This window comes from Eulemur rufifrons, chromosome 30 (genome assembly GCF_041146395.1).
Source record: "Eulemur rufifrons isolate Redbay chromosome 30, OSU_ERuf_1, whole genome shotgun sequence".
Taxonomy (NCBI): domain Eukaryota; kingdom Metazoa; phylum Chordata; class Mammalia; order Primates; family Lemuridae; genus Eulemur; species Eulemur rufifrons.
Window position 1 is genome coordinate 64,097,655 of NC_091012.1, and position 17,642 is coordinate 64,115,296.

Below are 17,642 nucleotides of genomic sequence, written 5' to 3' on the forward strand. Positions count from 1 at the left end.
AAGTTCCATCAGTACACCCTGAACTTCTGAAGTGATAACATATGTAGTGTTTGGACCTGCCACCAGGCTGGATGAAGACCAGTACTATAAGCAACATCTAAGAAATCTAAAACCTATTAGCAGTTGATTAGGAAGTCTCACTCATGACTTAAGACAGTCCTATCACACTGATAAAAATGAATTTTCTGCTAGAATTTAGTTTTAAGTTCTTGCACATATCTTCTCTATCAAATGCAAACATTTACTGTGGTATCCATATCTTAGCTGAGACTATAAGTTCAGTTTTCTATTCATCTGTGGGATACATTATAAGAAAATATTTAGTATGGTATCCTCAGAAACAGAAAAAAGTCTAAAGTAGACTGGAGTTATTTATTCCAGAAAAAATAAGACAGGGATGAAAAATGAAGCAGATTTTCTAATTTAGAATGGTTTCCAGGAATCCAGAGGATGGTGAACAAAATTGTCTGAAAAGCAGCTTGAAGAATTTAGGGGAAGAAATGGAAAAGGCAAAAAAAAAACAAAAAACAAAAAACCTAAGAGTTTAAGGCAGTCTTTAAGAAAGTCTCTAACAAAAACAACAACAAAAAATTTCCCACATATTGCGATGATCACTATTGGGTGTCGTACAATCTCATTAGCTAACTATACTTTTTTAGAAATAGGTTAAATCATAGCTCAGCACTCTCACTGTCCCTGAAGGCCAATTTTAAGGGCCAAGACATACCTATGAAGGCCATAAGATAATATACGGCACACATCAGGGAAGAAAATGAAAGGAGAAAAGACTAGAAGAGTGATAAATGAAAGAAAAGGAAAAAGAAAGAAAGAAAAGGAAAGCTGAAAATCAGGTAAAAGTTAGAGATGAAAACTCAACAATGGCTTAATTTAACCTTTCTTTAATGACCTCAGGGACTGCAATATGAAGATTATTGAGCAATTGCAACTGCAATATAATCATTTTCCTGTCTCTTCCCTTTCCGTCACTTCCTTTGGCTGTCATTAGCTTTGCTTCCTGCAACCTTCTCCTTATAATATGCTGCTTAAAAATAGCTATGATCTGAGAAATCTAAAACAGATCATATAGGGATTATGTGTAAAATAAGCCTGATTAAATTCTAATCCAGTACTAAAAGGTCTCTCCTCCAGAGTAAAGTCCGTGAGCTTTAGTGCATGGACATTGTGACAGATATTTCAGTGGCTTTTTGTTTATATACAATTTCTCTTCTGTGTTGCAAATGTTCAGGTTGGCCAGCAACTTGACCCAAGTATATGGGAGTGTTGCTCTATATGTGAACATAGCGTTTAGCCTTGTGATGGACTATCTATCCTGCACATTTTAAATGTGAAAAATATATGACCCTTGTGTATTTCAAAATTGTGTTTCTAGCCTTGTGGCTTTTAGACACAAAAGAGATAATACATTTTCTTTAAACTACTTTCACTTATTTCAAAAACAATTACTATGTGATGCTTCTCACACAAATGTTCCAAAAAAAATGTTTTCAATGGATGAACAAAATCTCTAATCTCTGGTTCTATCTGTTTAGCAAGAAAATGGGAAACATCTTAACATCGACAGATATGTTAATGAAGAGTTGATATAATTAAAAATGATACAAGTTATTTACATTCTATATCATTGGGGTTATTTGTCATTACATAGCACTGACATTAATTATATGGTGATATTTAAAAATTAACCATCGATATTTATTTTAAACATTAAAGGATACAATATATTGTTCCCTCTACACATGAAGAGACAACATGTGTAGTTATTTTCAAATAAATTATTCCACTTTGAACCCTGGAATAGAAAGCCAGGGACTTTCTGGTCTTTTGATTTCTTATTCTGAATTTGATTTGGATATTATCGGAGCATTATTTCTGATCAATGTCATTTCTTTAAATATTTGAAAGAAAATCCCAAAGAAGCAATTCATGCTCAGATAATTTAAATGTTTTTTGACATTCTTTGGAAAATATGGCTCTATGATGTAGAAGAGAAGAATTTTCTTCTTTTTTTTTTTAATTTATGCCCATGGCACCAAAACTTGCACATGGTAAAAATTCAATTGTTGAGATAAATATAATAGCTATCTCTAGTAGAAGGTAAAGCAATGACCAAAAAGAAACTCCCTGCTATAATTTAAAAGTTATTTTAGTCTACATGATTTCAAAGAAGCAATCCTTTTTCTTTTGCCCCACCTCCCTTCCCAAACAAATTTTCAAATTTTGACCGGTTTTGCAGGCAAGGAAGATGCAGATCAAATAATAGAGGATATTGGCAGGGACATGATAGAAAGCACAGTTATCTTAAAGGAGTTTTCTACATTAAGATGTTTGGGCCTCACCTAAAATATTGCAAAAATAAACTTACCCAGTTTTACTTCAGCATTATGAGTCAGTAGCACATTCTGACCTTTGATGTCCCGGTGAATTACTCGGTGTGCATGAAGATGAGCTAAGCCCTGTAAATATACATATATATGTTTATATATTTTTTTTTAAAAAGCCACATCAGTATATGTTTTTATTCCTTTTTTCTGGTACTGCTCTTAGTATTTTTGGAAAGACTTTTGGTAAGAGAAATGGCCTAGATTTGATTTTTCAGACAAAATTCTTTCTTTAGGCTAGAATTACTATAACCAGTTCCCAGAAATATGACTTTTGGCTCTAAGAGAAGGAAAATAAATCAGGACACCCATGAAAGAAAAAGAACACCAAAAGGTAATGTTTGTATACATTGGGCCACTTTACCTTCCTTTCTAGCCTCCATATTTCCAACTAACCATAAGAGTAAAGACCTGGACATCTTAAATATAATAGCTCAGCCATTGTTTTGCTCTATTATTCATCCAACCATTTGTTTAGTCCAAACTATTTTCTAATCAGCCTTCTAGACTGAGAATTTGGAGGACTATGGGAATGCATTTTAAAGCATTTGCAATTTGTGTTGGCTTACCACATTGGCTACAGCTCATTCACCACTAAAACTAACCTGTGACCTGGCTAAACCATGACATGGTATGCAATGTTAGGCTGCAGTGAGATCGCTCCAAACACTAACTGGGGATCTGTAATTGAAGTAACAATAAAAACAGCTAACATTTATTGAGCCCTTATTCCTTGCCAGGCACTGTGCTGAATGCTTTACATGGAGTAAATGATGAATTCCTCATAGCAACCCTTTGAGGAAGATGTTAGTATCACCCCATTTTATAGATGAGAAAAGTAAAACTTGGAAAAATTAAGTAACTGGACCAAGGTCACACAATCAATACATGGTGAGTCAGAATTTAAACTCAGTCCAGAGTTTTCACTCTTGACCATTTATGCTATTATCACAAGTGAATCTAACCAAAATGGAGGGAAGGACATTCTAACATTGTATGAGTAGTGCTGTTCAGTTCTGTTAATATCCTTTTGTTAATAAGCACTTAAGCCATACCACAAAAAAAATTGAGTTTGGGAGATCAATAAGATTGTTGCTCTCATCCAATTGGGTGTAGGAAAGGAAAATTAAAAAGTGGGGCAATATTAAAAGAGGATGTCTGTCTATAAAAAGGCTTCAAATGCTTTGGAGCCATTCTGTAGAACGCTGACTTCTCCTGGCTCATCTTCATCATAACCTATGAGGATAGTGCTATGTGGTTGTTTTAAAGAACTCTAAAAACCATAATAACATAATAAATAATCCAAGTGGTCATTTCCATGATCCATTGAACACAGTAGTCTGAACCTGACAGAGCCATTGAAGGCCATGATTTGAAAGGTCTTGGTTACCCAGCTTGTGGTCTACCTTAAAGTTTAAGGATATCATCTGAAAATCTTTCTCCAAAGTTTTTTGTCCTTTTTACATATCCTGATCCAGAGGTTACATTTAGAATTTAGAATTCCCAAACAGTCAGATATGAGCAGGTATAAGGTACTTTGTACAATTTCTTTCAAGATCGGGGAGAATGACTATATGAAGACTCACCTGAAGGATTTCTCGGCAGATATAAGCAATCCAGTCTTCTTTTAAACTCTGATTTCTGGTCATTCTCACTACATCAGTGACTGAGCCTGCTGCACACAACTCCATCACCATCTGCAGGGAAGCCAGAAAAGTATCAATAATTAGAAAGTAATTCTCTGAAAATATCTGGAGAGTTTTAGTCCATATGGCTTGTATTTATATGTAACGTGTAGAGATTAAGGCACTGCAAAGACTGGCTCAGTTGTCTGGTGGAAGACTCCAAAGGCTAGGAGAATTAGAAAGAGTTGGATAAAACCCAAAGATTTGTGGAGGGAGAGAAGCCAGGTATCACACTAGGGCTATTTAACTAGGAGGTGGGATTTGAGCTAAGCCTTGAAGGATAGGTAGTGTTTGGATATGCTTAGAAGGAATGACATTCACTTTGTGGAAAACAGAATGAACACATGCCCTTAGAAAGAAGCTTGTGCAGGAAATAAGCCTGAGTGATGACTGGAGTAGAAAGGAAAGGATAGTTGAGGGATCAGTTTGATTGGGGGTGGAGAAGCAGGATATGGAGGGTCTCAAAGGACTTTACATTTTAACATTAAGACTAGGGTTGGTTTTTGTTGTTTTGTTTTTATTTTCAAATTCCAGATTATTTTCCCCAAGTTAGCGGCAAATTACAACTCCAAGGGGGAATTTGTGAATTGCATTCCTGTGGGATAATTTCTTCCAAATGGAGTTACTGCTAAGGAAAACCTATTTTAAGGCTAATGTCTTTGACAGTATTTCATTCAGATTTTATTGTATTAATAAACTCAATTTCTCAGGAAGTTTATTTTTGCCACCTATGAATTAAGTGCCAAACTAGTAAATTTCCTTCCACATAATATTAGCTAACTAGAGGACAGACTCATGTAAAGAAGAATGTAACTATTATAATCATCCTAACAAACTTTTCTTTAAGTGCAGGTTTATGCATTACTGCCCATGTCAAAACCACTTTATCAAAAGAGGAAAACTTTAAAAACTCTAGGCAAGTTAATTATCACCACAGATGAATGGAAGCAAAAGGATAAGCCCAAAATCATGACTATTCAAAAAGTCTACCTTATTTCCTTTTGGAATATTAAGGTTTTCTTTTTAGAAAACTACTCCCCTATAATTTATAGCTGTTCACTCACTGATATTATTGCATGTCTTTCTCTTGAGTATACTCTCACCAAAAAGAAGAGGCAGCCAAACAAAACTACATACAGATAAACTCCAAAAGGTTGATTTTCATGTAGAGAATTAAGCATTGACTATATTGAATGGGCACAACATATACACTGTGGTAATGGAAGTGAAGAGGCTCATTTTGAACCATGACACACCTGAATTAAAGCCATTCAACTAAGATAACCCTGAAAGATCTCACTAATATTTTTTTTTTTTTTTGAGACAGAGTCTCACTCTGTTGCCCAGGCTAGAGTGAGTGCCGTGGCGTCAGCCTAGCTCACAGCAACCTCAAACTCCTGAGCTCAAGCGATCCTCCTGTCTCAGCCTCCCGAGTAGCTGGGACTACAGGCATGCACCACCATGCCCGGCTAATTTTTTCTATATATATTTTTAGCTGTCCATATAATTTCTTTCTATTTTTAGTAGAGGTGGGGTCTCGCTCTTGCTCAGGCTGGTCTCGAACTCCTGAGCTCAAACGATCCGCCCACCTCGGCCTCCCAGAGTGCTAGGATTACAGGCGTGAGCCACCGCGCCCGGCCAGATCTCACTAATATTACGTAAGTCAGAAGAGCTCAACTACAAAAGGAATGTAAGGCATTCTCATTTTCCTAGCTTTGTAAGCACGGTGCCCAGTACATACACTTCATAAATGATAATTATTTAGCTATTTACTTACTTCATATTTGTTTTTCTGATGTACATGGGCAAGAAAGTGTGAATGGTCCCATGAAAACTCTTATCATCTCCACAAATAATTTATGCATTAAGTGCCTATTCATCCTTCAGATCTCAGTTTAACCGTTCACTTTCTGAAGGAAGAGTTTCTCATTTCCCAGCTTACTTTAGGTTCCTTTGTTATCTACCCAGATAGAGCCATGTTATTTCCATTCTGACCAATTACACATTCATTTGTGTGATTATTTGATTGATGTTGGTCATTCCAAATAGACAGGAAGCTCCAATGGGCCAGATGTATGGCTAATTGGCTTACCATTGTATCCCCAGCACCTAGCAGAATGCCTGGCAAATAGATGGTTTTCAATTAATATATGTTGAATGACTGAATGAATTGAGTACTACTAATATATATTCATAATATATGTTGAATGACTGAATGAATTGAGTACTACTAATATATATTCAATATGAAAACTGCATCATTTCTCATAATTTACCATACTGTCAAGAGGAAAACAGATTTTTAAGTGAAAATATATGAAAAAGACAAATGGTGTATACCAAAAAAATAGTAACTAAGTTGTGCAGTAATATTTAATAAAATCTCAACTGGAATTCTCAGAAAATAAAGGATGCAAGTTAACCAGTCATTTGGGATAAAATAGGGTGAAGTTGAAGATCTCTAAATTTGGTTGTTCTCAAAGTATGGTACTCAACCCAGGAGCAACAGCATCACCCGCGAACTTAGTAGAAAGTACAAATTCTTGTACCCACATCCCAGACATACTGAATCAGAAACTCTTTGAGTAGTGCCCAGTAATCTGTGTTTTATTGGGCTCTCCAGGAGATTCTAATGCACGCTAAAGTTTGAAAACCACTGTTTCAATTCAACCCCTTCTTGAAAACCTTTCTATAATGTCTACTCTCCTACTTCCTCAAGTCCTTTATATACAATGTAACAGCATCTTTCATTGACACTTGAAGATCCTGAAAATTTTAGTCATTATTTTGAAACAATACTATTATTAACTTGGACTGGAAATGGAAATGTAGAAAGTGTAGAAATTAAGTGTATACTGACCCTAGCTTATGTTCTAAATATTCCTTTTTTAATGAACACATCCTTGACCAAAGCTCATTTTCTTGTGATTTAACTATTTCTCTTATAGTGGAGGGCAGCAAAAATTCTGGTAACTGTAGCTCAGGTAGCATAGGTTCCAGTTAGCCTCTATAATTTATGTCTCATTGATCTGGAATTTGTGATACTCTCACCATGACAAGAAAAGGATAAGTCAATTGACCATTTAGAAAAGAGTTTCCAGGAGTTATGTTTATAAGTGCATATATTTTTGAAACACTTAAAATGCACCCATATGCTCATGTCAAGTGCTAATTAGAATTCATCCTTATCCAGTCATTATTTACTATTCCATCAGGTAGTCACTATACCAGCACCAGTGCTAATTACACAAAATTAAAAGCAACAAAGCCATATTTGAAAAAAATTATGTTAGATATTTCCAGATTTCTGGCATTCATTGGAGTCCTCCCCCATCACACCAATAAGACACTTAAGTAATTTTTCCATATTTTATCACTCCCATCTCCAGGAATCAGAGTACTTTATTTTTGATACAAGGTCTCACAGAGTACATTTTGCCATACTACCTTGAGCTGTTGGGTGCTTATGTTTTCCTGTAGGTGCACAAAAGTAACATCTCAGCTCATGAAAACATATGTCCTTGGGTAAGACTTATTCTTATAGAATAATATTGGGGTAATTAGAAACATACCCAAAGTTGGTGCCTCTGGCCAGGGGGACTCAGCTTGAAAAATGCACCATAGAAGGACACAATGTTTTTGTGGAAAGAGTACTTCCTCAGAAGGTTGAGTTCAGTCCTGAGATCTTCTTCTTCATCCTGTGGAATAAGAACAGACAGCAAAGCTCCTAAGCTGTGTAATTCAATGACAATGGGTCCCTAAGCCATAGTAGATCAACAAAGGAGAATTCTATGGCAACTCATTATATCCCACAGCAATTTACAATAAAATCCCAATTGGAATTGTCAATGAGTGAAGATCTCTCCTTAACTGGGAATTTGGGTGAAAAAAAAGGTAAAGTGAAGATCTTTTCATTCAGTGTGATTCTCAAAGTGTGATCCCTAGACAAGCAGCCCTGACCACTGTATAAAGTTTTCACTGGATGGAGTCATTACATTTTTGTTTGTTTTGTACCAGTTTCATTGAGGTATAATTCACATACCATACAATGCACCCATTTAAAGTGTAAAATTCAATCATTTTTAGTACATTTACAGAATTGTACAATCATCGCCACAATCAATTTTAGAACATTTTTATCATTCCAAAATGAAATGCCATATCCTTTAGCTATCATCCCCATCCCCCAATTTTGCCACACACACCCCAACTCTAATCAATCAGCAATTCTGATCTTTTTAAAAGATACATTTTAAATCACTTATTTTCCTAATCACAACAGTGGTACATGCATATAAAGTATATATAAGTATATGACATAAAATATGTAAGTGGTCTACTCTCACTGAACATGTTCCCCAACCAATGTTAATAGTTTAGTATATATTCTTTCAGACATTTGTATATGCTAATGTAGTAGCTAGAGAGATGACAGAGATAAATGCATAAAGATATGATCAACATATATATATATATCAAGAGAGAGAGAGCACACAAGAAAGAGAGATGGCATTTTAAAAAATCCAAACAAGGTCATATTATTCTCACTAATCTGCAACTTTCATGCTTTAATCAATATATAAAGCATATCTTTCTATATTAATAAACAAATGCACATCCTTTATATGGCTGCATAAGATTGCACAGTATGGAGATATGAGTCTGGTGCTTAGGGGACAAGTCATGTCTAGACGTATTGTTTTTGAGAATTATCTATATAGTGATAATTGGAACCATCTGATTGGATGAGATCACTGAGGTATAATACATAGTTTCAAGAGAGAGCTCTAGCAGAAGACAGCGTGGTGCTAGTCAGAAAAGAGCACCTATCCTGTGCATTAGGACACCAAGGTTTTAGCACTGATAACTCAGAGTAGGAAATTCACTTAATCTTCCTAAGATTCAATTTACTTTCAAAAAAATTATGGAAGATAGCAGCAATTACCTATCTGCATGAAACATTAGTGGGGTTAAATGGGATAATATACATAAAGTTCTCCGAAATCCTTGGTAGAAAAATGCTATAAATGCAAGGTATTATCACCAAGTGTCTTCGTTACTTGACTTCTTATTTGAATTAGTCAGAGTGCTATCAGAACTATACACCTCTCTCCACTGTTTACCTAATCTACAGGCATCAGCCCCCTTCATTCCCAGAACATTTGTTGTAGTGAAGTGAAATGGGAAGCAATTCTCTCTCCCTAAGCTTCGGGTATGTCTGTGTGTACCATGACAACCAAATGATTTTGATAATCCTTCTGTAACTCCTATTTCTCAGCCAATCTAGAAAAAGCTCTTCACTGCTTAGTGATTTTTTAAAAATCAGGCTTTAGCGTATACAGACCCAATTCACTAAAGAAAAACATCTTGAAATATTAACTTACAAAAACATAACTTGAATTGTTGGGAATTTTCAATGAACACAGCATTGATTTGTGCATTTCGGTGTTACAGTCCTAACTTAAAGGAACTTACAGGGAAATAAGAGTAACATACATGAATGAAATAACCAATGATGAATACAAAATAGTGCATAATGAAGTCAAAGGTGCTGTGAGATGACTCAGGAAGTAATTCTGCACTTGAAAACTGGATTCACCGCTGGACTCCTTCGAATTCCTACTAGCTTTAAATTTTATTTGATTGTAAATCTAAAAAATCTCTCCTGTGGCATCTATGAAAGTTCAATCTATAAAAACTTTTTAGAAATATTCTTATTGTCCAAAGTGAAATATATTTGTAAAATGGAAAGAAAGGAAGACGTTTGAATTAAAAATACAAAGATTTCCTGTTCTGAAATTCAGTGAAAAAGGATATGTTTGACTTCTTTTGGGCAATGAATTAGGAAAGGGCTAATTGGCATGAAAAGCAATTAAAGGGTTAATCGCCAATTACCTTTAGTTCTCCCCAGCATTTTCCTCAACTATTCTAACTTAATGACCTGGGGGTACAGGGAAATAAATCTCTTCGCTAAAATGAATAGGTAAGTAAATAGATCTACTCAGTTATCACCTTCTTTTCTTAGCTTATTCTCGAAGACCCAGCAGAAAACATAGACAACTACATTTTGTATTTAGCTAATTTAGGTATATTGTGGCTAGGCTTTAAAAATACTTATGAAGTAAATATAAGGTAATGCACTAGGCTCTGTAGAGTCTCCAAGATGATTTGGTTTTTGCTTCTAAATTACCTTTTGCTCCCTAAAATGCCCAATATTTATAATATATTTTGAAAAAAAAAAAGTTTGAAATCTCAGAGAAATGGCTGGCAGCTGCAGAACATTCTTTAGTATTTCCCTAGGATTTTCCAGTGGATTTACCTATAAACATTCAACTACTAGAAAATAAATCTCTAGAAACCTATTTATCTTATGGGAGAAAAGAATGGAGCCCGATTTGTCCAGTTGAAAACCTCAATGCCAGCTTCCCTCTTTCTATTTATTGTGCAATAAAAGCATGAACGAATAAAATAATCAACTTGTAGCGTGAGAATTGCATGGAAGCTCCCTCAGTCACAAAATAGCCTCCCAACGAAGATCAGTTAGTAAGTTTCCTTCAGATTCCCTTAACCTGTTTTCTGGAAAGGTAAAAGTTGATCCTGTGGCTTTCATTCTTGTTATGTGAAACCCTTAACTGTCTGATTCCCCTCTGATGTAGCCCTCCTTTGAAATGGTAACAATATCTGGCACCACACAGAAATAAACCACAGGGACTAGTGATTCTGTACACACATAGGCACCCTCAGTTTCTATTAAGATACCAAGGTTCTGCTGAGAGGAATATGAACTCATGAAGGGTACAATAGGGAAGAGATGATGATGTGAGGTTAAGAATGCAAAGAACAAGTTAAAGAGAAGCAGGGGGAAGACTGAATCCTTTCACCTGTTTGGCAGCTTGATGTCAAGAAGCTTCCTTCTCTTTCCATGTTAGAAAACTTACCTCTCCAAACAAGATCAGGAGAGGGGCTGGCTGGGCGCTAGGCAACTCTGTAGTTGCAATTGTGATGTCACTTTGCCTATGAGGTACTTGAGGCTTAGAGAGGCAAGAAGACCACTTTCCCAAGTACTTTTTGACTAATTAGTGGTAGACTTGGGATTTGAACTCATGTTTCTGGACTTCCACATTATTGCTATTTCCGCAGACCCCTGCCATGGCATCTAAGAGGTATGTGTGCAAGTCACATACTTTTTATCCCAAAGGATTCAAGATGATTTAGAGATGCTAACTGGATGATTAGCTAGCAGTTATTTTTCTTACTAAAATACATAATCAGAGAATTCAAAGTTTTTGACTAGAAAAAACTTCTAAGAGTGGGTTTCCCACATAAATGTAAACTCCCCCAAAACAAATAAATGAAGATCAGATATGTTTGGAAAGCATTAGTGTGTTTGCCACTCTCAATTAACAGGAAGCTGAGCTTGTGAGAAACACATAAGTACATTATATCCATCAGGCCAAGTGGGTAATTTAAAACTCTCACACATCTCCCAGTAATATGATGCTACATCATTTCCTGGCTCAGGGCCAGTTGATCCCAGACTGGCCTGAATACCCTGCTTTTTGTCAAGAAGAGGCAGCTCAAGGATGACAGAACTTCCTTTGTAATTTCAACCAATTCTAGAATCAAAATCCTTTTCTTTATGGAAAGAGCATCAGACAGGGTTCGGGGCAGATCTTTAAAAGAGTTTTATTAACATGAATGTTTGATGAAATCAGGATTAATCAAATAATTATATTTTTCATACCTTACCTTTTGTGGCTACTTGAGCTACCAAACCATGACACTATCTGTTGTAGGTGTTTCCTTTGGACATACTTTGTCTCCTGAGATACATTGTAAATACAACAGGAGCCTAGTATCATAAATCATGAAGCTGTTTAGCAATATCTTTTGAATAGTAACTACAAAGTTTCTGAATGTGATTGTGTTAATGGAAAGGGTTATTTTTAATGTGTCTGAGAACATATTTATTAAGGCACAAAAGGTTCAAAATGTTTGAATCCTATATAGTCGACCGCAGGGTAGGGTAGAAAAGTAGGAAAAATATATCAATGAATTGTATTGATAAGAGCAGGGGATCTGCTTTTAGGCCCACACAATACTTTTATAGATCACCAACATCTAGTGAAAACGAGGAATTCTCTTTGCTTGAACTTATTCTAGAGTTGGTAGTGAACTGTTGGGATCAGAGAGACTGCTTTGTAGGGCAGTCAAAAAGATGCATATAGAAAACATTCTTCACACTCCTCCGTGCATTAAAGTACAGGGCCAGCTGTCTGAAGACTATTAGGCCGGGTAGTCTGTTGGTTTTCTGTCTGCTATTGTTCTTACAATTAAAAAAAGGACAGTCCTCATTTGGCTCATATACAATGGTAATGTTTGTTGGAATCATAATGGAGGAAAAGCCATTCAGTCCAGAACACCATGTAAAAGGGTGTGAAAAGGACCTTGCCAAGGCCAATTTTAGGCAAAATTTTCTCTTGGTCTCATTATCTCTTGTTGCCACCCAGCCAGAGGGCTCTATGCTCTGTAGATTTACTCAATTCCTCACCTGCAATCAACACTCTTCTGTTCAAGGGACTATTTCTTCTAGGCCCTGTTCTCTGATAGATGCTAGTGTTCAAATATTATCATATTGAATCTATGTGAATATGTTAAAATACATAGCTATATTATCACTTCCAGGCAAGAACACTTATTTACTGGTAGCCTTATAGAGATAATGACACAATACAAAGGGATGTGTTTAGAGCTGAAAATTAAAGGAAAGACTATGTGGGTGCAATAAGTATAATATACTAATGGATATACTCACGCTGTATCTCCACCCGACAGACTTTTGATATTTATTCACTCTCACTCGCCTTCCTATTTCTGGTAAAGGGGTCTGCAAAACCAAGAATGAAACGTTATTAGACCTAGTGGTCCACTCTGAAAATGATTTATGCTTAAGTACTTTATGCTCCTTTAGCAATAAATGGAAGAGTAAGATATTCCTCTTTCAATTTTCACTAATAGTTTTAATAAAAAGAATCGGATTCTTATACAGAAACTTGGCAACAAATTCATAGAATAGATTTAATTACCACATTAATGGGAAAACTACATTTTGATATCAGTAAAGTGCTTTTTCCCCCCTTACAAAAATCAGGTAATTGACACTAACCATCTATGAGGTGAACATGATTTTTAAATATTTTAAAAGGGTTTCTGAAATGTAGATTAGATGTGGGTCAAGGTTTCTCAAGTTAAAACAAGGAAATAAGTATTTTAAAATAAATATTTTAAAAGTGAAAGTATCTGAAATGTAGATTAAATGTGGGTCAAGATCTCTCAAGTTAAAACAAGGAAATAAGTATTTTAGAAAGTCTCACTCAAAAAGCGCAAGGTTGATTATTTGGAAACCATGGTTTATAAGGCAAGATAAATCCACAAAACCTCAAAATCCCTTGAAATTCACATGGGTTTGCAACATTTGACATTCATTGGCAAAACAAAAAGCACACGACTCTTTAAATAGTTTCAGCAATTCACTTCCTGCACAAATTGGAAAAGAACAGTTTATGGCATTGACAACAGTTCAGTGAATCTGTATAGTTTTTTCAAACATAAATTTTCCTTTAGGGTATAGTGAAGTGAAAATTTTTTGACCTTTGCTGTGTTCATGCTAATATTATCTTGAGAAAGTGAAGTACTCATGTTAAAGAAAGAGGGCAGAAATCAGTGCTAGCAAATCCTATGAGAATATGTTATGAACCGTGACACAACTTTATGAATGTTAGCAGGAACAGTGCCAATTAAACTGTCTCTCTTGCTCATCTGTCAAAAAATACATGATAAATGTGCAAGTTTCTTCCTTCTACCTGTCATTGAAAATCTAATAGCCTCAATTCTCAGAAAGGATTGTTGGAGATGGAAAAGAATATGCTAGAACACAGCAGGATTAACACGATATTAGAGGAAATCTCTTCTTTGCTGTCCCTGGAAACAGATAATCAACTAGAAACAGAGAGGAACACAGATACCTTCCCCATTGTTATAGAATATCAAAATACGTGCAACTTTTGCTGTGAGTGAAGCATTTTTATGTGGAAATATAATAAATCAATAAGAATAATATACTGATGGATATAAATATTAAATAAGTCCAGATTAACATACTAATTATTATACAAAATAATTATTTAAAAATAAATACAATATTTTTTAAGCTGTTTATCCCAAGAACACAGTCCATTAAGGAAACAGAATATAAGCAGGATATAATATTACCTTACGAGCGTTCATCACTTTAACAGCTGTAAATGCACCAGTCTTCTCATGAAGTCCCTGAAACACAGGATAATGATAAACATCAGCTGCTGGCTAGATAATCCAGCTATCAAGAAGCAAACAAAGTTGAAAATATTAAAATTAAACAAAGTGAAACACATTGCATATTATGAAATATAAGATATCATATACAAATGAAATATAAGATATTATATATAAAACAGAAATATTACATCATTAACATTTTAAAGAACCCCCAACCATTTCACTCAAAAAACTCAAGCAGGCCAGCCAGGGTGGCTCATGCCTGTAATCCCAGCATTTTGGAAGGCTGAGGTGGGAGGATTACTTGGGGCCAGGAGTTCCAGGCCAGCCTGGGAAATATAGTGGGATGCTGTCTGTATAAAAAACTAAAAATAAAAAAATTAGCCAGGCATGGTGGTGCACACCTGTAATCCTAGCTACTTGGGAGGCTGCAGCGAGGGGATCACTTGAGTTTAAGAGTTGGAGGTTACAGTGAGCTATGTTTGTACCACTGCACTCCAGCCTGGGTGACACAGTGAGACCAACGGATGCAGTGCGCACTGTATGGGGGAAAGGCAAGCCTGTAGCCCTGGCTTGGGTGAGGCAAAGGCATTATATGTAACCAAAATGTTTGTACCCTCATAATATTCTGAAATAAAAAATAAAAATTTTAAAAAAGCAAAACAAACAAAAACCTCAAGCAAGTTTATGGAGTAGTTTTGCTTTTTATGTTTGTATAAATATTAAGTAGTGGATATAATTGGCCATTTAAAGTGATTGCTTACTTAGTGTCTTTAGTCTAGGTTTGTATGGCACCAAAACAGTGAAAATTTTCAATTGATGGTGAAAAAGGAGATGTTCTACTAAACATTTTTCCAGCTGATTATGTATTAATAGTACTATGCAGATATATCTTTCCACTGGACCTTTCTTCACACACATATGTCTCTCCATAATGATCACTAGTAAGTGATTTATAATGAATTCAATAGCCTCTAAACTGTTTAATATGTCCTGAATTATATGAACCAAAAATACTCATGAGGAATAAGTTCTAACAGGATATTTCTTATTGAAAACATGATGAGTTCTAAGAACTTAGTCTTAGCCTAAATGAAAGTACAAGTTACAGATTTATAATTATTAAAAATGAACATAAAGGTTTTGCATCAGAGCTCTTATTTTATGGCTGGCACCTTTTAAACATATTTCAAACTGTAGTTTAGAAAACTATAGTATTACTATGAGTAACTTAAACAGAATGCCTTATCTGATAGTTCTCTAGTAGAAGATTTTATTTTGGGGCTGTACTGGGTTGAACAGTGTCCCCCCAAATTCAGGTTCACCTGGAACCTCAGAATGTGACCTCATTTGGAAACAAGTCTTTGTAGATGTCATCAAATTAAGATGAGGTCGTACTGGATTGGGGTGTTCAATGACTGATGTCTTTACAGGAGAAGGGGAAGGGAGATTTGAACGCAGGGATACAGACACACACAAAAGAGAAAAAGCCATGTATTAACAGAAGACAGGAAGAAATTGGAGAGGTCTAACTAGAAGTCAAGGAATATCAAGGATTGCTGGCAATGCTAGAACCTAAGAAAAGGCAAGGACGGATTCCTCTCTAAAGCCTTCAGAGAGAGAATGGCCCTGCAATTCACCTCAATTTCAGAATTCTGACCTCTGGAATTGTAGACGAATAAATAAATCTCATTAGTTTAACCCATCCAGTTAGTAGCAATTTGTTACAGCAGTCCTAAGAAACTAGTGCACAAGGCTAGAAGGATAAAAACTAAGCAAGGGAATGGGTGTGACTTGGGATAGGGTTCAAAAACTAGTGATCGAGGTACAAGGAAATGTCTAGAATCAGGTGAGCAGTTTAGGATGGAGCATGCCAGCCACCAAAGACTAGAGTTTTTAAAGGAAAGGAAAAAGTTACAGGTTATTGATTGATAAGGGGAAAGTAGGAACCCAAGATCAAGACTTCTCTTTTAAACTAAAATCTTGGGGAAAAAATACCAAAGGCAAAATAAGGATTATGTGAGAAATGGAAATGAGACAGAGTTTGTAAGAATCAATTCATGAAACAATAGCAGCAGGTTCTAGGAACAATCTTCTCTTTTCTCAGAGAACAAGCAATTTCTTTACAACCTCTTTAGCCTGGTATCATTTTTAAAATTTTCAAAAAAGCACGAGCTTGCATTATCTTCTGTCACTTTTCTTAATTTGGGAAGCCTGTTTGAATGGAGTGTGATTATTTTTCCTGGACAGTTAAAAAACAATTTACAACTGTTCTTTTTGTAGGATTATGACAATACCTTAATTTTAGCTTAGTTTATAAAAATTAATGAATATTGGCTGGGCGTGGTGGCTCACGCCTGTAATCCTAGCACTCTGGGAGGCCGAGGTGGGTGGATCGTTTGAGCTCAGGAGTTCGAGACCAGCCTGAGCAAGAACGAGACCCCCCATCTCTACTAAAAATAGAAAGAAATTATATGAACAGCTAAAAATATATATAGAAAAAATTAGCCGGGCATGGTGGTGCATGCCTGTAGTCCCAGTTACTCGGGAGGCTGAGACAGGAGGATCCCTTGAGCTCAGGAGTCTGAGGTTGCTGTGAGCTAGGCTGACACCATGGCACTCACTCTAGCCTGGGCAACAGAGTGAGACTCTGTCTCAAAAAAAAAAAATTAATGAATATGTTGCAAACCCTTCAAATTTATTTACATCCCTGGGAGTAATTATATATTAATATTTTTATTTATTGAGCCCTTATCATGACTTAGAAAGCATTGTTTTCCTAATTATTCATAAAAACACTTCCTGGTAAAATTTTTCCCACATCCATATGCACAAATACAACATGTTGGAATCTGGTTCTCACACACCCCTTAAAGGAGTTACAATGTGTCCTCCCTTAATTCTAATAGGTTATTTATGGGCCAAACTACTATTCTGTGCAATAAAAAGTATCTGGCACGTTAGCAAAGATATTAGCCACACATTATCTGATTTGACTAATGATCAGTAAAATACAAAGTTCTTAAAGTCTGAAATCCACAGCCATCATACTTATGACACACATTAGTGAATAACTGAATGTCATTAAAAGGTGTCAACCATGGCCATAGAACAGAAAAAAACAGCTTGGTTCTACCCTCATTATCTGTGATTGATTTGCACTTGAAAATTGCACAAAATTATTTTGTCAGACAATGTATCCTAATGTGGGGTTTGAAAAATATGCTCACTGTGCCTACAG

The 17,642-nt window shown here is 35.7% G+C and overlaps 1 protein-coding gene across 1 annotated transcript in view; it reads right to left on the reverse strand.

Annotated features, from left to right (window-relative positions):
• Positions 1–17,642, reverse strand: part of NRK (Nik related kinase) — a 122,956-nt gene that overhangs the window by 52,187 nt on the left and 53,127 nt on the right. Inside the window, exons 3-7 of the mRNA XM_069463777.1 lie at positions 14,357–14,413; positions 12,900–12,971; positions 7,657–7,782; positions 3,986–4,096; positions 2,384–2,474 (exon numbers count right to left, since the gene is read on the reverse strand). Coding sequence (XP_069319878.1) covers positions 2,384–2,474; positions 3,986–4,096; positions 7,657–7,782; positions 12,900–12,971; positions 14,357–14,413 — 457 coding nt within the window. The remainder of the gene's footprint in view (positions 1–2,383; positions 2,475–3,985; positions 4,097–7,656; positions 7,783–12,899; positions 12,972–14,356; positions 14,414–17,642) is intronic.